The sequence below is a fragment of the Rhinatrema bivittatum genome, chromosome 1, assembly GCF_901001135.1.
Source record: "Rhinatrema bivittatum chromosome 1, aRhiBiv1.1, whole genome shotgun sequence".
NCBI lineage: Eukaryota > Metazoa > Chordata > Amphibia > Gymnophiona > Rhinatrematidae > Rhinatrema > Rhinatrema bivittatum.
Window position 1 is genome coordinate 707,201,362 of NC_042615.1, and position 20,528 is coordinate 707,221,889.

A 20,528-nucleotide genomic window follows, 5' to 3' on the forward strand; every position below is an offset into this window, starting at 1 on the left:
ACTGCACTGGCTTCCTGTTCAATCCAGAATACATTATAAAGTGTTAACTCTAATTTGTAATATCATCAACAACATTAACCCATGCAACCATACATACCACAGAGAGCCCTAAAATCACAAAACAAAGGACTTCTAAATGTACCTACAACATGGAGTACACATCTAACACAAATAAGAGACCAAATGTTTTCCATAGCAGGCCCCAGGTTGTGGAACTCTCTACTAGAATCGTTATGCCAGGTAACAGAAAGAAAGAGTTTCAAACGTGAACTGAAAACATGGCTCTTTAGAAATGCATATGATCTAACGTAAAATACCAATATGCCGATAACCTCATTGTCAAAACTAAAGATAGATAATGTTAGTAGAATGAGCAATAAGTTTTGAACGATGTGATGTGGAACACAACAACTTACTGATTAATGCATGAAGGATAATGAAATATTGTTTATGGATTACTAACCACAATCATAGTCCACTAGCTAACTTGTACAAGAAGCTGATGTGCTAACCAAGAAATGTATTTGCTGTTGTGTTGACCTAGAATATAAATGTTGTCCAAGAATATGAATGCTGATTTTGTAAACCTTTGTGATCTTCTTTTCGATCGATGGTATATAAAACATCTAAATAAATAAAGAAGAAAATCGATAAATAGAATAAATAAATACATAATGTTGCAGATTAGGATTTTGGTGGTGGAATGAAAGCATTATTTTACAACTGTACTGTAATGTAGACAAAAAAATATAATGAGAAAAAGAATGCAAATTCTCCTTGAACTTGAGAAAGCATTGCAGATAGCAGCAGTAGAAACCAAAGGAAAAGTTGAGGAGGAATACTAAACCAGACAAACTATAATAAAATGAAGCATGACCCCCTCTATGCGGCACCCAAATCTTGCAGGCCCAGCGAGGCAGGAAACTGCAAAGCTTTCGGCATTGCAACAACATGGCAACTCCAGGAACCTGCCCACACCAGGGCAGTCGCTGAACAAAATGGTGCCCCAGGCAAGAGGTGCTTTCAGCTTTCTTTTTAGGCTTATATGTGTCACAGAATTGTAGACTGACACAAAAGGGAAATTTGGCGGACTTCCCTTCCCACTTGCTTCCCAGGGAAGTCACTCTTTTTGCCCACTCCTTATGACAGTCCTGGCACTAACTATATAATTCTTTTACCAATATATTGGACTCGTGCTTTTAATTTGGGGAGGATGAAGAAACCTTTGCGGCTTACAATACAATATGAATAAGAAACAGGATCATGGTGGAGCTGAGATAATGCATTTATTCTTACTTGTTATAGCTGGAAATTCACTCATGGTTTCATATTTCTCTACAGCATGTGTGCATGGCCATAGATAAACACAGGCACATATATCCAGTGTATAAGTACTCCAAGCGAAAGCTAATCAGTGTACATAATGGTTTTCAGTACCCGCTCCTGGTGTCTTGGCATTGCTTTTATTATGTCTGCAGTGTTAGCTCAGACAAAGTATTGAAACAAATTCCTCTACTATTGAAGCCTCAACCAGACAAAAGAAAAGGAATTACCATCATAAAAATTCCTTAAAGGGGAACTGTCCATGTTCTAGTATCATTTCCATGATTTAAACAATGCTACTTTTCTTTTTTCAAAGACAATATTAAAAATGGACAGAACCATCTGAAAAGAAGTAAGAGTTTTATAATCTCCCCAGAATGATAAACACCCAATTGAGATTATTGAAGAAGAGTAAAACCTAAGTCTCCTCACTTGTTCAATATCCATTAAGGATTTTATAAGTTGGCAGATTGCTAAAAGTAGTTAACAAATCCCACATGTTGTAACCCTGTGTCTAAAGAAAGTAAAATATCTGCTCTCTGTTATCTGTGTGGAGTGCGCTAATGCCTATAATTGGTCATTGCTTGACCTTATATTTTGCTGTCCTGATAAGTCTACCAGCTGGGGAAGCTAATTCTGTGTTTTCTGTGGAATCTTGCAGTGGTGCTATCAGGGGGAGTGCGTTCCTTTTGGCACTTGGCCCCAGAGTGTGGATGGGGGCTGGGGTCCATGGTCAATATGGGGAGAATGCAGCCGGACCTGTGGGGGAGGAGTCTCCTCATCCATAAGACACTGTGACAGTCCAGCGTAAGTAGCTAAAGTAAGCCGGAGCCAACAAAAAGACACATTTGGAAACAATTCACTACTGCGGTTTCACATGTTATCTGTAAAAATATTCCACTTCCATGCCAATGCTTGTCTTTAAAACAGGAGAAAGAAATAGCTATGCAGGAGAGGTTTGCTAGATCCTTTTAAACTCACAGAATGTTTTATGCATGTAGTAGTAAAATAAACTGGCTTTCTTGATTTAGCAATAATGAAATCTGCTTTCTCTCTCAACAGTGGTAATTTTAAATTGTGGTGAATATATCACTAAAGCTTTCTGCATGGAACCTAACATTATTATTGTAATGATGATAACCGCACTAAAATAGCACAGTACAGGAGCATTTCTTATATGGCAATAGAATCATTTTAGGACTGAGTTTGTGATTTTAGCAGTGTATATGCATTGTTACCTTATTAGGCAATGAGCTGTTCTGGAAGTGAAAATCACCATTCAAAGGCAATTTGCACATCAGGTTTTAATTTATCTACAGGCACCTTTATTTTCTGGCTTTTGAAAGTAGAGAAATTTGGAGGATCAGCCTTCCAGTCTTTTCTCTTCTTCACTCTCCTCCACACTCTGTGCTGAAATTCCATTTTTCCTATTTGTAAGGGTCAGAACCTTTACTTTTCAGAAAATAAGATCCACAATTAATAACCAACAAAATGAAAAAATATATAACTGGCCGTATGTACCTCATTGCCTTACATTTAATCCTATTATGTCAAATCTATCACGTTGAAGTTAGTGTAGAATGAAGCTAATTCAGAAATGCATGACCAGGATTTACAGGCCGATTTAATAAAAGGTGAGGGAGAGCCGGCACTCCGAGTTGAGTGCCCGCTCTCCCAAGCACCTCTCCTGGGCGTGCAGTTCTGTATTTAAATGAGTCCAGGAGGTAATAAGGAGGCGCTAAGGGCAATAGCGAGTCCCTAGCACCTCCTTAATAGTGGAAGAGGTGGCTGTCAGTGGGTCCAACAACCACCGCTTAATTTTACCAGCGTCAGTTTTCAAACCCGCTGACAGCCATGGGTTTGGAAAATGGCCGCTGGCAAAATTGAGCATCCGTTTTCGAACCCGCCAACTGTCGGGCAGATTTTTTTTAAAAAATATTTTATTTTTGGTGCCTCCGACTTAATATCGCTATGATATTAAGTCGGAGGGTGTACGGAAAAGCATTTTTTTCTGCTTTTCTGTACACGTTTCCCTGTGATTTCAACGTTAACACCTTCTTTTACTTTCAGTATTCTGGGCAAATAACTAATAGGCTCATCAACATGCATTTGCATGTGATGAGCACTATTAGCTTTGGGGGGATTGGCCATGCATTTTCCATACGCTATTACCCTTTACAGTATAAGGGGTAATAATAACATGTCTAAAACGCGCGGCCAAACGGGAGGTAAATGGTGCACTCAGCCGAGCGCACCCTTCTGTATCGGCCTGTTAGTTCGCTATCTGTCCAGCTCCCTTGCTGCTGTTCTTCATCCATCATGCCTCCTCTCTTAGCTAAGAGCCTTGGGTTTCTGTTTTTGTGTCATCACCCCTCCTTCTCAGAGCTTACCACTGCTGAGAAAATAATCTTACTCTTCTCTTATCTCCTGTATTGACCCTTTCTTTCTTTCTGCTCTGCTAAACAGTTTGTTCATTAACTTGTTTCTGTTGCTATGGCTATTGTGATGCTCTCTTCAAAGGTCTTCCTGCCTGCTCCAGTGGGTCCAACAATACAGCTGCTCATGTTGCACTCCATTTCTCAAAATCATCTTTAACTATCTATAAGGACCTTCTTTTTCAGTTTTTAGTTTATTTTCCCCAGAAATTTCTCAGTACTTATTATAACAAACAAAAATGGAAGAAAATCAATGGGAAAAAGTCAACTCACTTTTTTGCACTGGGTTTTTTGCCCAGGAAAAAAATCAAATAAACACTGAAAAGGAAGGTCCCTAACTATCTGTTACTCAGCGCATACAATGCAAAACATGGGGTCTCAATTTCCTTTGTTCTTCAGAATTTGGGCAATAACTATTTAGTGCAGTGTCTACTCATTCTCTGAGGCTGGTGCAATAAAATGTGTTACTCTGGAAGCACTTATGCATTAATGGCACTTTTAATGCATGTCAATTAACTCAGGAGACGTTTAAAGCAAAAACTATGCTGATTAGGCAGTATAATGCAAAGTCATGCAAAAAGCAGCTCATTTCTATTTCTGTTTTCTATTTTTATACTATATTTTCCCCCACAGGGGACCCATAGTGGTTTACATTATTCATCATAAAACAATATCGGGCGGATTTTAAAAGCCCTGCTCGCGTAAATCCGCTTGGATTTACGTGAGCAGGGCCTTGCGCGCTGGCGCGCCTATTTTCCATAGGCCGCCGGCGCGCGCAGAGCCCCGGGACGCGCGTAGGTCCCTGGGTTTTTCAAAGGGCGTGTCGGGGGCGTGTTGGGAGCGGGACCGAATGACGCGGCATTTCGGGGCGGGGCGCGGCGTTTCAGGGGCGGGACCGGGGGCATGGTGCCGGCCCGGGGGCGTGGTCCAGGCCTCCGGACCAGCCCCTGGGTCGGAAGACGGCGCGCCAGCAGTCTGCTGGCGCGCGTAGATTTACGTCTGCTTCTCGCAGGCGTAAATCTAGGGACAAAGGTAAGGGGGGGGGGGTTTTAGATAGGGCCGGGGGGGTGGGTTAGGTAGGGGAAGGGAGGGGAAGGTGAGGGGAGGGCGAAAGGAAGTTCCCTCCGAGGCCGCTCCGATTTTGGAGCGGCCTCGGAGGGAAAGGAGGCAGGCTGCGCGGCTCAGCGCGCGCAGGCTGCCCAAAATCGGCAGCCTTGCGCGCGCCGATCCAGGATTTTAGAGGATATGCGCGGCTATGCGCGTATCTTATAAAATCCAGCGTACTTTTGTTTGCACCTGCTGCGCAAATAAAAGTACGCGATCGCACTTTTTAAAAAAATCTACCCCTATATTATCTACATCATTCATCAGAAAAAATACATCAATATAAGATAGCAAATACAATAATAATTCCAGTTCTCTGATACTGACCTGCCCCATTTCCTACTCTCACTTGGCTGCATCCCATAGCTAAAAATAATACTCCCTCCCAACCGTACAATAAATATCAAGGTCAATGTACAATAACAAATCCAAAAATAATCATGCTATCAGTAATATACTAACTGTAATACCCATCTCAGTTCCCTTAGAGGATAAAACACTCACATATCTCAGCCCAACTAAATTCAATCCTGATCTTACCAATTGCTACCAGTTGCTCCCAAAGGGTTGACACCTTTTGGTTTACCCCCTCAGGAGCCCCCAAGGGTGGCTGTCTTATTTAAGGGCAGTTGTTGATGATGACACAGGAAAAGGTGGGGAATCAGCAGCATGGAAACTGGGCCCTTAGTAAGCAGAAACAGAGATTAGGAACACCATCTGGCAGGCAAGGGAAACATGATGAATGGAGCTCCTATTTCTCACAGCCTCTGCTGCTCCCCTGTTGACAGCTTCCTTCTGGTGTGGCCATCTTCTTCATAGCTACTGATGACATCACAATAAGGGGCGTGGCATCAGCATATAGAAAAATAATATGCGTTAAAATGCATAAAAGTGAACACAGACCCATTAACACAAAAATGTTACTATACCTCCAAGAGGTGTAGTTAAAATTTTATGATAACGTAAGCTAACTTTAAAGAAAGTAAATGAATGCAAAACACATTTGAATGTGATTAACATGAGCTGTTAAGGCAAGCCAATTAATATGCATTAATCAGCATTGTTTATATGCATCAGACCATTATCCTCTCTATATTTCCTCTCATAGCCTTCATTCTAGTCACAAGTGCTATCACTCCCCTCCTCCTATTTTGGACTCTTTGGTGGCAGCTTCTGTTCTGTAAACTCCTTAGATATATTCATTCTTTCCTCTCGAAGATTTTTCAAATACTGCCTAAAATGTCCCCATTTCTCTGCCAATCTCTAGTCTGTCTCTCTCCTGTTTTTTATTTATCTTTGTCTACACACTGCATATGTACATTCTGTTATGCAACCAATGCTTTGGACAAATTCACAAATAATGTAATAAAGTAATTTAACTTTTGATTTTTGTTGTTACATAAATATAGCAAACATTACTTGTTACATGTTTGCAAATTATTCAGGATGGATAGGCATACTGAGAGTTTAATATTAGGTATTCATATTTTAATTTGATAATTTATATGCATGCAGATTGCTTACATTTCTGGGTATATATGACACACTCAGAAATATAATGAAATATTTTTGCAGTCCTTCAGGTGGTGGAAAATATTGCCTTGGAGAGAGGAAACGTTATCGCTCCTGTAACACTGATGTAAGTACAATTAAGTAGAATGCTCTTGATCTTTTTATTTCCCTGCAGGCAGTGTTTGCTGTTTCCTGGTTACTGTTCTGCTTAGGGTAGAGGTAGGCAACCCAGAAAATGCGATGGCCAAAACAAAGCCGATCCAAAGAGTTTTACAAGGCTCTATGGGTGAAAGCATGAGCCAGGCTGCAGAGCGCTGCCAGAGATGTTTGAGGGGAAAAGACTATCCCCAACACCCAAAAATCAACCATTTTCTTCTATCTTTTTTGGGCAGTCTTGTTTTTCTGCTTCCTCTCTCTTATTCTCTTCTGTCTTCCACTGTGCACTGGGTACCTCCATCATGTGTTTTTCTCTCTCTCCTGTTCCTGCCTATCTTTCCATTTCTCTCTTCCTCCTTCCCTATTATTGCTTTCACTTTATTTCTTTCTCTCCTATCATAGGCATCTCTTGCCCTGCAATTCCTCCCTGCCTCTCTGTACCTGGCTGTCTCCTCCCCTTCCAATCCTTGCCTCTTTCTCCTGCCTTCAGTATTCTCCCTTTTTCCCCAACCCATTTTCTGTCTACATGCTGTCTCCTTCCTCAGTCCTGGTCATCCTGCTTTTGTTTTTGGCCATCTCTTGTTCCTTCTCTTGCCAGAGACAGGAGAAGCAAACAGTGCCATCATATCTTCTCTCTCTCTTTCAGGCTCAGCTCATGAGCATCTTTCCAAGATTTTTCTGGCCTTCTCTGCTGAGCCTCATATTTTACCAGCAGCTGCCCGTATCCTGCACTAAAACCAAACCCTAGCAATTGCTTTTCCTCCTTCCTTCATGGGGCTGTAGCTGCAGGGTTGTACACCAGGAAGAAAAAGTGCTGATGAACAAGTCACAAATTGTGTGTTACCTCATTACCTACACAAAATTTAGTCGGATAAAAAAAAAAGTGGTGATAGGGCATTCCAGGTTTGGGCTGGTGAGTACTGATTCAGCGCTAGCCAGATAAAGTTATTCAGGTGAGTCTGGTCATGCTGGAGGGGTGTTCTAAAGTTTTCCATATAACTTTATTTGGGTAACTTTGATTTTAGCTGGGCATATCCAGGGTATATGCAGATCTGATTCTGTTCCACTGAACATCTGAGCAAAGTACCAGCACAACTTTCCTGCTTCCCAGATTACTCAATATGGACCTTATATATAAATATAACTAAAACATTACTAGCTACAAAAAGTAAACTCTCTTCCTGTGGGTTAAAATATAAATTTTATGCTTGACAAGTGACCCTTAAATTACCTGCTTTAATTTGAGGCAAGTCTGTTTTTTGTCCATGTGCAAGTAACATCTGGGCATTGTATTTTTTCTTTCTGTCACATGCTAGACCACCCGAAACAAAGATGAGCTTCATGGTTTCCATCAGAGTTCAGTTTATCTGTCTAGTCTCCAGACACACTGCCTAATCTGGGCCTTTCTAATCTGAGGTCCTGGACTCTGCTTTCTGTTTTTCTGGTCTACTAAACCCATCGACATTCTGCATTTTGCTTTACCCTTCAACTGATTCATCATGTGATGTTTCATCTAATATACCCAGGTCATGATCAAAATCAATTGGTCATCAATAAAAATCCTAAAAACAAAATGTTTCAACAAAGTTCTAAAAACCCTTGGAGAATATAGGGAAGCTCATCGGTTTTTAAGCATGGCAATAAATATTAGTTAACAAAAAAAATAATACAAGGGGATATCTTTTTACGGACTAACGTAATACACTTCTTGACTAGCTTTCAGGAGTTAACATTTTCTTACTCAGATCTAAAACAGAATGAGTAAAAGATGACACTGCCAGAAAATACAAAATAAATTATAAAATACGTTACAATGGTGGTGTGAAGCTAAAGGCGGAGGCAGCAGATTTGATGTGTTAGTGATAAGAAAGTGACAAGCAGTAGAATTTCATGTCTCATACAGGGGTGGGCACGCCAGTCCTCAAGGCCCCCTAGCCAATTGGGTTTTCCAAATATCCCTAATGAATATGCATGAGATAAATTTGTAGTTAATTGAAGTAGTGTGCATGTAATACTATCTCATGCATATTCATTGGATATCCTGAAAATCCAACTAGTGAAGGGGCCTTCAAGGACCCCACCTTTGCTCTAACACATGAACCCTCAGGTTCCTCTTTTCCCTTCACGTTACCATTGTAGTATAATGTACGATTCCCTTCTATTCTCTGGCATTGTCATCTTTTGCTCATTCTGTTTTGGATCGAGGAAGGGAGTGGCAACTCTCAGAAGCAAGTCAAGAATATAGTTAGTCCAATAAAAAGGCATCACCTTATGTTATTTTCTTGTTAAACTTTGTTTCTGTGCATTCAGGTGGACTAACACAACAGCCCCACTACTTTATCTATTTTTAAGGACTCTGTTGGATGCTGTGGCATCTATAAAGTGCAATAACAGCTTAATTGTGTATTGTAGTTTTCTTTTACATTTTATTTGACAGGTAAGGGGATTTTTCTGCAGTTTTACTGGGTGATTGCATTTTGGGATGGTTTGCTTTCAGTGATCTCATAACTTGTTCATTTATAATGAGTTCTTTCTCCCATCAATCTTGTCCAGTCAAATAAAGCTTTTATTTTCAGCTTTATACACAATCCCATCTATACATTAATCATGAGTGCCATCTTCATTACAAGTCTTCTAATGATAATTCTGATCTGAAGCCAGGCTTGTGTTCCTTATTAAAAATATTAGAATCTTCAGTCCAAGAAGGGGAAAGCCAGGATTTAACCCAAATCATAAATGTGACCAGCAACGGCTGGTATCAGTTGATTGCAATGAGCTGTAAACCTCTTGATATTTTGGCTTCTTCATTACCAACTTGCTACAGAAGATGCTGAGACTTGCAGTTTTCAGTTCAGGATTTAAGGCAGACCAAATTGCTGGTCAGATTCTGAAGCGAGAAACATGTTTGATTAATGTAGGCATTAAGGGGCTGCAGACTTGTCAGTGTGCATATGAAAAATTTGTTGCTCCTAACCACTATTTTCTGTAAGTGTTTCTGTGTAGTGTCAGCATTCATTATCCATCCTGTAATTTAAAAGGCATTACTCCTTCAAGGTCTTGCTTTTCATAAATGAAAGACATATCTCCTCTACTTTATTTTTCTTAAGATGATGAGCTAATATGCCTGCCGTTCCTTCTGACCACTCTCATTCCTTCAGGCTGGTGATCTCAATTCCTGCTTAAGCATATACTTCGTTAGATTTCTAATGAAATATTGTTTTCAACCACATGTGAATTTTTAATTGAGAAGGCTTGTGTTAATGGAATTGCTGAGATCAGAAGGATAAATTAGCAGTAGCTAATGTCTCCTCAAAACAACTGGATAGTAGGAAGGGTGTAAACACGGGTCACTAGCTACCTCAGTGTTTTGCGCCCCGTCCGCGCCTGGCCCGCGCATGGGCCTGCTCACCTCGCTAGCTCCTCTGCAGGTCACGGGTCGGTCTCCCCAGCGGCAGCCACGAGCTCATCCAGGCCTTGGCGTCCCACGCTGGCGGTTGCCGGGCCTTCCACTGCGCACCAGGCCTCACGCCGGAGTTCGGCGTCTCCAGTGGCGTTGGCCACGCCCCTACGTGCGCGCACGCTTGGACCGCCCGGTCTCTTTTAGGGCCGGGATGGGTCCTAGCTCCGCGGCGCGTCCTGATTGAATGTTCAATATAAGGAAGTCCCTGCCTGCACTTCCTTGCCTTGGCAATCGGGTCGGCACTGCATGTGTACTAGTTTGCCTCCGCGTCCATAGTCTTGTTCCAGTCTTGTTCCAGCATCCTACTGTTCCAGCGTCCTACTGTTCCAGCCTTGTCCAGCGTCCTTCTGTTCCAGCGTCTGTCTGTCCTGTCTCCTCAGGTAGTACCAGGGGCGGATTATGGGAAAATAGTGGCCCGGGGGATTTTTCTCCATACTGGCCCATGGGTACCCAATTACACATACAATTTGGTGAGTCACCAAATACAGAATAAAGGGACCATAAAATATACACAGAAATGCACAGACAAACTGAATTGGAAATCACAAGTTAGACTGTATGTAATGCAGTAATGGAAAAACAGAAAATACCATCATTCCTCATAAAACATCAAACAATAAATCAAGAACTATAAAACATCAATCATAATAGGAAAATCATAGTAAAAATATATATTTCAAAACTGCTGATGAATAGAACCTCCAGTAATTTAACTCAGGGAAATTTTCAAAAATTTGTATATAACACCAATAAAATATTTCAAAAAGAGCAGACATCAAATAATATTCAATAATTAAAACTAATAAGGATAAAAAAATGCCCGGTTCTCCATACCTGGGAACTTTTAATTCCAGTCACCTTGAGATGGACATGAATTAGTTGTTCTCTAGCACAGTGGTTCTCAACCTTTTTTCTGTCAGGACACACCTGACAGATGGTTCTTACATGCGTGACACACTGAACACATGACCATCATAGGGCTAAATGTAAAAGTACAGTTTGCATCCCCAGGAACCCCCCTGACCCACAATTATGGATATAAAGCAGAATTATGACATTCCCCGTACAACTCACCTTACAAAAAATATATTCTGGTTCTAGCGTCATCTCAGTAACAGCAACAAACTCCAACTACCAGGCTCAATAGCCCTACTTATGAAAAGACAGCAGTTTATCACTAATGCATGTCCTCTTGAGAAAATAAAACAAATAAGACTGATACAATAAAATACCTTACCTCAGTCACATACACAGAACTGATCTAAGATAACATAGAAACATAGAAACATAGAAATGACGGCAGAAGAAGACCAAACGGCCCATCAAGTCTGCCCAGCAAGCTACGCACTTTATCCATTTTTTTTCCCTTTTTCTCTCTCCCACCTGTTACTATTGGCTTCCAGTACCCTCCAGCCCTAATTCCCCTCCACCCAATTTAGAGAGCAGCTCTGTATCTGCATCCAAGTGACATCCAGCTCAATTAGGGGTAGCAACCGCTGTAACAAGCAGGCCACCCCCATGCCCCATACTCTTACCCACCCCTGTTTTTATTTTTTTGTTTTTTTATTTTTTTTTTGGAAATAGCAGCCCTCCATCCTTCTGCTCCGTGAAGGTGGAACACCAACTACTGGCCACTGGCATCCCGCTCCGTGAATGCCTCTGTGGCTACTGCCGCTCCGTGCAGTGTTTGAATGCCACTGTGGCTACTGCCGCTCTGTGCAGTGTTTGAATGCCTCCACTTTATTCACGCCCTCTAGACTTGATGGATCCACAGTGTTTATCCCACGCCCCTTTCAAGTCGTTCACAGTTTTAGACTTCACCACTTCCTCAGGAAGGGCATTCCAGGCATCCACCACCCTTTCCGTGAGGAAATACTTCCTGACATTGGTTCTTAGTCTTCCTCCCTGGAGCCTCAGCTCGTGACCTCTGGTTCTGCTGATTTTTTTCCGACGGAAAAGGTTTGTCGTTGTCTTTGGATCATTAAAGTTTTTCAAGTATCTGAAAGTCTGAATCATATCACCCCTGCTCCTCCTTTCCTCCAGGGAGTACATATTTAGATTCTTCAATCTCTCCTCGTATGTCATCCGATGAAGACCCTCCACCTTCCTGGTCGCCCTTCTCTGTACCGCTTCCATCTTGTCCTTGTCTCTTTGTAGATACGGTCTCCAGAATTGAACACAGTACTCCAGGTGTGGCCTCACCAAGGATCTGTACAAGGGGATAATCACTTCCCTTTTCTTACTCGATATTCCTCTCTCTATGCATCCCAGCATTCTTCTGGCTTTTGCTATCGCCTTGTCGCATTATTTCGCAGACTTCATATCATTAGACACTATCACCCCAAGGTCTCTCTCCTGCTCCGTGCACATCAGCCTTTCCGCCCCCATCGAATACAGTTCATTCGGATTTCCACTCCCCATATGCATGACTTTGCACTTCTTGGCATTGAATCTCAGCTGCCATATCTTCGATCACTCTTCCAGTTTCCTTAAATCCCGTCTCATTCTCTCCACTCATTCCGGCGTGTCCACTCTGTTGCAGATCTTAGTGTCATCCGCAAAAAGACAAACCTTACCTTCTATCCCGTCCACAATGTCGTTCACAAAGATATTGAACAGGACCGGTCCCAACACCGATCCTTGTGGTACACCACTTAAAACCTCTCTCTCTTCAGAGAAAGTTCCATTTACCATCACGCATTGTTTTCTGTCCGTCAACCAGTTTTCAATCCAGGTCACCACCTCAGCACTCACTCCTAAGCTTCTCGTTTTATTCACCAGTCTCCTGGGCGGAACCGTATCAAAAGCTTTGCTGAAATCCAAGTAGATGACATCGAGCGCTCTTCCTTGATCCAATTCCTTGGTTACCCAGTCAAAAAAGTCAATCAGATTTGTCTGACAGGATCTTCCTCTGGTGAATCCATGCTGCCTCTGGTCCATCAATTCTCCGGACTGTAGATAGTTCACTATTCTCTCTTTCAACAGTGACTCCATTACTTTTCCCACCATTTTTTACACACAGGCTCTCAGATACTCCCAGGATCTGCAGTAATGCACATAAACTAACCTGCACACAGTTACACTTGTATTATGTAATGCACTCAGACAGTAACAACCCTACCTATGAAAAGGCAACACTACAAATATTAAATCAGGCCCTAAACACCAATACACCTCCTATTAGGAAAACAGAATTAGCCAAGCAGCTATAGATCCCAACACAGAAATAATTGTATAACTATACTAATAAGCAGAATAAATATTTCACAACAACTATGAACAGAATAATATCCAACAATTAAAAACCCATAAAAATTATTTAAAATTCTCCAAACACCAATAAAATATTTCAAAACAGCAGACACATCACATAATATTCAGTAATTAAAATGGCAGTCACTCAAGAAAACTAAACTTAAAAAACCACTTTTACTAACCCCCTCCAGCAGATCTCCTACTCCTCTTCCATGCAGGCCAGTAGCACACACCAGAAGCAGTAGTGGCTGAAGCTCTGTACTCATGGTCTTCTTCCTTAGCGCCCAGGACCATTCTTCTCTGTCTCTCTCTCACACACACATACCAGTTACACCCCCATGACCAGTTTCTGTCTTTCACACACCAATCATCTCCTGATCAGTCTTTCTCTTACATACACACCAGTCACCTTCACAATCAGTCTCTCTCTCACATGCACACACACACACACACACACAGGCTTCCCACTTCTATGTTCTATCTTACATATACAGGCTTCTCACTGCCATGCTGTGTCTCACACACACCCAGGTTTCTTACTCCTATGCTAGCTCTTGCCACATGCACAGACTTCTCATTCCCATAATCATTTTCTTTTTCTCTCACGCACACATACCAGTCACCCTCACATACCAGTTTCTGTCTCTCACACACCAATCATCTCATAACCAGTCTTTCTCTTAACACACACACCAATCATCTCATGATCAGTCTTTCTCTTACACACACACCAGTCACCTTCCCGATCAGTCTCTCTCTCTCTCACGCACACACACAGGCTTCCCACTCCCATGTTCTGTCTTACATATACAGGCTTCTCACTCCCATGCTGTGTCTCACACACACTCAGTTTCTTACTCCTATGCTAGCTCTCACCACATGCACAGGCTTCTCATTCCCATAATCACTTTCTTTCTCACACACACACACACATACACTCCAGTCATCTCCCTGACCAGTCACTTCCATTGTCTCTCCTATATACCACATCACCTCTCTGACCAGTTTCTCTCAATGACACACATGCTCTCTCTCACACATTTTACATAGGATCTCAATCAAATGCTCTCACTTACACACAGGCTCTCAGTCACAGTTACACATGCACACTCTCAATCACTCATACATGCTCCCACTTACACACAGGCTCTCAGTCACAGTTACACATGCACACTCTCAATCACATATACATACTCTTACTTACAGACAGGCTGGCTGGCTTTCTCTCTCTCTCATTTCCTGCCCCCACCCCCGAGCACAAATGGTAGCTGCAGCAGCCTCTTCCTCTAGTCCCCGCATGCCAAGAAAGAAGAATCCCATTGGCCACAAGAGGCTAATTCTGCTGTATCCTGTGCCGATTTCTGGCTGCTTCTAATTTTGCTTCGGGCCCACGCTACCGCTCGGGGCCACTGCTGCCGCCGCTATTTTTTCATGCAGTATGGCTCTTTCTTCTTCTTCCCGCGCACCCCACTGCACGTCACTTCCTGTTCCGGGCCAGGGGGGCAGGTGCGAGAAGAAGAAAAGGCCCAGCCACAGTTGCCAGCCTCCACTAACACTGCTACTGGCCTTATCCCATTCTTCCACCACCACCACCAACCTGGGCTCTCACATTGGCCCATGGCCTCCTTTCCTTTTCTTTGACCGCCACTGGCTTGGGTTCCGGCAGTGGCTCGTGGCCTCTTTTTTCCTCTCGGACATCACTCTCTCGGGTTCTTGCAGCGACACTTGGGTTTCTCTTCAGTTTTTTCAGCCGTCGCCAGCTTGAGCTCCAACAGCGGCTCGCGGTCCCTCTTACTTTCTTCAGCTACCGCTGGCTTGTGCTCCGGTGACGGCTCATGACCCCTTCTGCTTGGGCTCTGGTGGGGGCTCTGCCGTGACCTTGCAGGCCTCTCTTCTGGCCCCGCATGGCTGTCTTCCGGCTGTGGCAGGATGGGTTTGCAGTGCCAGCAGACCCTCTTCTTGTCTTTGGCCGGGAAGTCAAAGAAAAGAAATCATGTGATGGGAATGACTGGCCCACCGGGGGAAGCCTGATTCCCCGATAGGGCAATCCACCCCTGGGTAGTACCCTCGGACTGTCTCTCTGGTACTGAACTCAACGTGCTCCTTGACCATTCTGTCCGCTGCCTGGATCCTGACCTCTGCCTGCCTCGTGACCACCAGAACCTGACCTCTGCCTTGTTGACTACTCCTCGGATTGATCCTCGGATTCTGACCTTGGCTGCCATTGACCATGTCTCCTGATTCTGGCTCTGTCCCTTGCCTTGTCATCGCCTACACTGTTCGGGTCTTCCTTGCTCCTCCAGACCTACAGTCTAGAGTCCAATCACGCTCCCTTGCTGTCCGTGGGCACCAGCGGTGGATTCACGATGTCGGACCAGCCAGGGTATTCCCTGCCCAGACCGGCCCAGGACACATCATGTGGTCTGCCGAGCGAGGTCTGTCACGGCCGCGCATGGCAGACCACGTGACTGGAGCCATCGGCCCACCGGGATGCCCAATCCCCCGATAAGCCAAGCCACCCCTGGTGGGCACGCCTCTCTACTACCTCTCCAGGAGACCCTGCAAGGCCCACCTAAGTCCAAGCAGCTCGGGTCCCTACGGACTCCACCCGGGGGGACCGCAGGCTTCCAGTGGTGAAGCTCATCCTAGCCTCTTTCGCCTCCAATGCTCCGCCCCCTGGGGGCAGGTTGTTCCTGGTCCCTACCAGGGAGCCATTCTCAACTGCTCCAGGACAAGGGTCCACCTCCAAGTGCAACACTCAGTTTGGGGCTCTATCAAGTAATAAGTATTGGGCAGCATGCGGTGCCATTAGAGATGTGAATCGGAACTGGAATCAGTTCAGTTCCAGTTCCGATTCAAATCGTGCATGTTTTTTCATCCGGTCCGACCGGTTTTTTTTTTTTATCGGCTGCGCCCGATCCAATAAACAAAAACCCCACCTCGATCCTTTAAAACCGCCCCCTTAGCCTCCACCACCCTCCCGACCCCCACCCAAAAACATTTTAAAATTACCTGATGGTCCAGCGGGGGTCCCGGGAGCATTCTCTTGCGCGCTCGGGCTGTCGGCCAATAAACAAAAAACCCACCGCGACCATTTAAAACCGCTCCCTTAGCCTCCACCACCCTCCTGACCCCCCCCAAAAACGTTTTAAAATTACCGGGTGGTCCAGTGGGCCCCGGGAGCGATCTCCCGCTCTCGGGCCATCGGCTGCCACTAATAAAAATGGCGCTGATGGCCCTTTGCCCTTACCATGTGACAAGGTAACCGTGCCATTGGCCGGCACCATCTTTAAAAATGGCACCGGCTGTCCAGTGCTCCTACCATGTGACAAGGACCGGCCAATGGCACGGTTACCTTGTCACATGGTAAGGGCAAAGGGCCATCGGCGCCATTTTTATTAGTGGCAGCCGACGGCCCTAGAGCAGGAGATCGCTCCCGGGGACCAGTGGATCACCAGGTAATTTTAAAATGTTTTTTGGGGGGTCGGGCGGGTGGTGGAGGCTAAGGGAGCGGTTTTAAAGGGTCGGGGTAGGTTTTTTGTTTATCGGCTGATAGCCCGAGTGTGAGAGAATGCTCCCGGGACCCCCGCTGGACCACCAGGTAATTTTAAAACTTTTTTGTGGGTCGGGAGTGTGGTGGAGGCTAAGGGAGCAGTTTTAAAGGGTCGGGGTGGGTTTTTAGGTTGTGTCCTAACTCCCATTAGTGTGCAGTAAGCCGATTAACGATTTTTTCACGATAAATCGGTGGAATTTCTATTGTATTGCACTCTAACGATTAATGACAATTTAAAAAATATCGGACGATATTTTAAATCGTCAAAAAACGATTCACATCCCTAGGTGCCATTGCTTGACTTTCCTTCTCCCAATCCATCTCTATAGTGTGATATATATTCTTGGACAGGGCCCTTACAGTACAGACAGCTTTCCTCACCAGATCAAAAAAACGTTTTAAACTGCAAATTAAAATGAAACCTGAAAAAAAACCTGCCTTTAATTTTCTTGGACTAGTTTTAAAACAGGTTCAAGATAAATTATTGGGGAAAGAGGAAAAATTAAATGAGGGTTTTGCTACAAAGAAGTAAAGGTCTCCCAATATGGTACCTCTGTAGTTATATTTAGTATCATAATAATGACGGCAGAAAAGGACAAATGGTTCATCTAGTCTGCCCAGCAAGCTTCTTATGGTAATACCTGCTGCACCATGCAGGTTACCCCCAAGTTTCTCTTAAGGGAATTCTGTGCAGTTACCCCCAAGCCTTATGATAAGGATAGTTAATATTTACAATCAAAGACCAAGGAACTGTCAAATCCATAAAAAAATCACTGCTAGCAACATTTATATTGGGTGAGGAGCCTTCTTGAAAATTCAGGCAGTGCTGCTTGACTTGCTTTTCTTTTGGCCGTAGAAGCAGTACTGTGCTTTTCCCCTTATATCTACATATCAGCTCCCCAGACCATAAAAATCAGGGCCCGTGATGGTTGCCGTCTGAATCCATTTACCCTTCCCTGCTCAGCTGTCAAAGCAAAGAGTGATGCTGCAGTTGCATCAAAAGTATCAAGGCTTATTGGTTGAGAGTAGAAATCCTCGTACTTCTGCTAAGGTTACTAACTGTCGCACAAGCAAGTTACCTCAATATACTCTTTTCTTCATGTCCGTCCTCTACCCTTTAGGCATCCACAGTGTTTATCCCAGGCACCTTTGAATTCTTTGACTGTTTTTGTCTTCACCACCTCCTCCAGAAGGGCGTTCCTCTCCGTAAAGAAATATTTTCTGACATTGGTTCTCAGTCATCGCCCCTGAAGTTTCATTTTGTGATCCCTAGTTCTACTGTTTCCTTTCCAGTGGAAAAGCTTTGAAGTTCATGCATCATTAAAACCTTTCAGGTATCTGAGAGTCAGTATCATATTTCCTATGCACCTCCCTGTCTTCCAGGGTATACATATTTATGTCCCTCGATGGAGACCCCATACTATTTTGGTTGTCCTTCTCTAGACCGCTTCAATTCTGTCTCTATCCTTTTTGAGATATGGTTTCCAGATTCATCTTTCTGTCACAGTATGGAATACTATACTTTATTATAGCCTTCCAAAAAATAGAAAAGCTACAGTAGTTTGATATTTAAGGCTTTAGGCTATGAGGTAGTATGTTGTTCTTAAACACTCTCCATAAACTGAGAAAACAAATGTTTCTGTACATAGTACTCCTTCTTCCTTTCTGTCTCTTCAAAAAATTGATCTAGCATCTCCAACAGGAGAACATTCTGCTGGATGCCACACATTGCTCTAGAAACACAATTGTGTCCTTTTAAAGGTGTTTTGTTGAGAAGAAGCAGAATGCTTCATAACTAGAACTGAGGCAAACCACACTTGCCGCATTACCTGGAGCATTTTTAACAGTTTCATATTGGGAAGAAAACTGCTTCCAGTGTTCAGACTCTAAAGCTTGCACTTGGTTGTGCTTGGATGGTGTAAGTCTTTTTGCAATTCTTGAGCTATGCATGTATGTGTAAGGTGGCAGGGTAGGCATATGAATGAGAACAAGAAAAATGCTTAGTGTCAAGCATAATAACTCTTTCCTGAGAAGTGGATGGGAAGGAGTAAGGACAGGGTAGTTACTGAGGAGATCAATAGCCATTTTCTGGATTAAAAGAAGTGGAAATTGGTTTTATAATGCTAAAATAATAATAATAAAAAAGTCTGCAGCATCTTCTAGAATTGGGGATGTTAAAGGATCAGTTAAGAATTATCTCCAATATTTTATGTCTGTTAGTCCAAATAGTGTTTAAGCAAAAAAAAAAAAAAAAAAAAGAAAGGTGTTCTAGGAATAAGACCCAAGGAAGTGAGTATGAGAGCATAGAAACTGCAAGTTGTTATTTTGAGGAGGCTGATAGTGATGTTTTCTAAATTGGAAGCTATGAAGTTTTAATTGGTTAATTGGGGAATCTTAGTGATTCCACTATTACTTAGATTTGATGCCAAATGTTTTACCCAGCCTTTACCTTTGTCTTAAAATATGGCTTGTGTCAGCCCTCGACAGTAAACAGTTACAGCTAGTCATAAGTTTCCAAACCACAATTAATAATGTGGAATGTAAGGCTACAGATTGGCCTCCTGATATCGTAAATGTGCAGTGAGGGACAGCCATAGCAACCAAGTCTGGATCTGAGTTATCAAGGAAGATACAGTGTTTTACTTTCGTCATCTGCTATTTAATATCCATTTATAAGGAGATACTTGATGGACTGATTGCAAAGTGTGCTGTGACATGTATCAAAGTGCAAAGTTATACAGAAACTCCTCTTAACACTTAACTTTGTTTATATTACTTGGGTAACTTCATTCCTGTCGAAGACTGCAAAACAGACACTTCAGTCTGAACGCCAGTTGTAGAGTCATAAGGCAACTTTCAGAATTGGGGAGCAGGATGTGCGCCCTTAAAAAAAAAAAAAATCTTTTTTTTTTTTTTTTACAACTTGCACGTAATACTGTGTCCTTCCACATTGATTATGAGTTAACATGTATTTCTTTACTTTAGTCATGTCCTTCAGGATCCCGTGATTTCCGAGAAAAACAGTGTGCGGACTTTGACAATATGCCTTTCCGGGGAAAGTATTATAACTGGAAGCCCTACACTGGAGGTACTTTATGCTCTGATTTAGTACGCACTAATAGAGAGCTTCAGAGATCTATAGGTAGATGAATGTTGATAAGCTGTGTATTTTGCAAAGGTTTTCTCCCAGTCTTTCCTTATATTGTAAGATAGGGCTCATGGGCTGCTAAGGTGTCTCAGTCACGCTAGACCCGACCTGCCTGAGTTATGCTGAAGTCTAATGAAGCTGGTGGATTAGGAGCCCCAGCATCAAAAAATAACAACACTTAGCCAAAACCACATAAGTCTTTTAGCACTGTGCAAAAATAAATTCTGTCTCTTGGGGAAAATTGGAGAAACTGAATCCAGGGTATACGCTGAAAGACTTCCACTTTTTTTATTTTTAAGAATAATACTGGGAGCTGTGATATTAGGAACAGAAGGCTTTTTACAACTCACGTTAGTATTTTTCGTGTTTTGAAACCTGGCATTGAAAGGAGGGCACTCTTCACAGACGGCACTGCATTTATTCCTGCAGTGACCTCAGAAGCCAGGTTCCCACTCACATCACATGGCTGCATGTGTCACATAAGTAGAGTGCTCAGTAGTTCTCAAACTGGTCCTCAGGTTTGAGTTCTGAACAGGGCATGGCCCTTTAGCTGTCAGTGAAGGAGTCTATTTAAGAAATTAA

The 20,528-nt window shown here is 43.1% G+C and overlaps 1 protein-coding gene across 1 annotated transcript in view; it reads left to right on the forward strand.

Annotated features, from left to right (window-relative positions):
- ADAMTS6 (ADAM metallopeptidase with thrombospondin type 1 motif 6) overlaps nucleotides 1-20,528 on the forward strand; it is an 894,781-nt gene that overhangs the window by 547,639 nt on the left and 326,614 nt on the right. Inside the window, exons 13-15 of the mRNA XM_029576285.1 lie at nucleotides 1,985-2,130; nucleotides 6,438-6,501; nucleotides 19,784-19,886. Coding sequence (XP_029432145.1) covers nucleotides 1,985-2,130; nucleotides 6,438-6,501; nucleotides 19,784-19,886 — 313 coding nt within the window. The remainder of the gene's footprint in view (nucleotides 1-1,984; nucleotides 2,131-6,437; nucleotides 6,502-19,783; nucleotides 19,887-20,528) is intronic.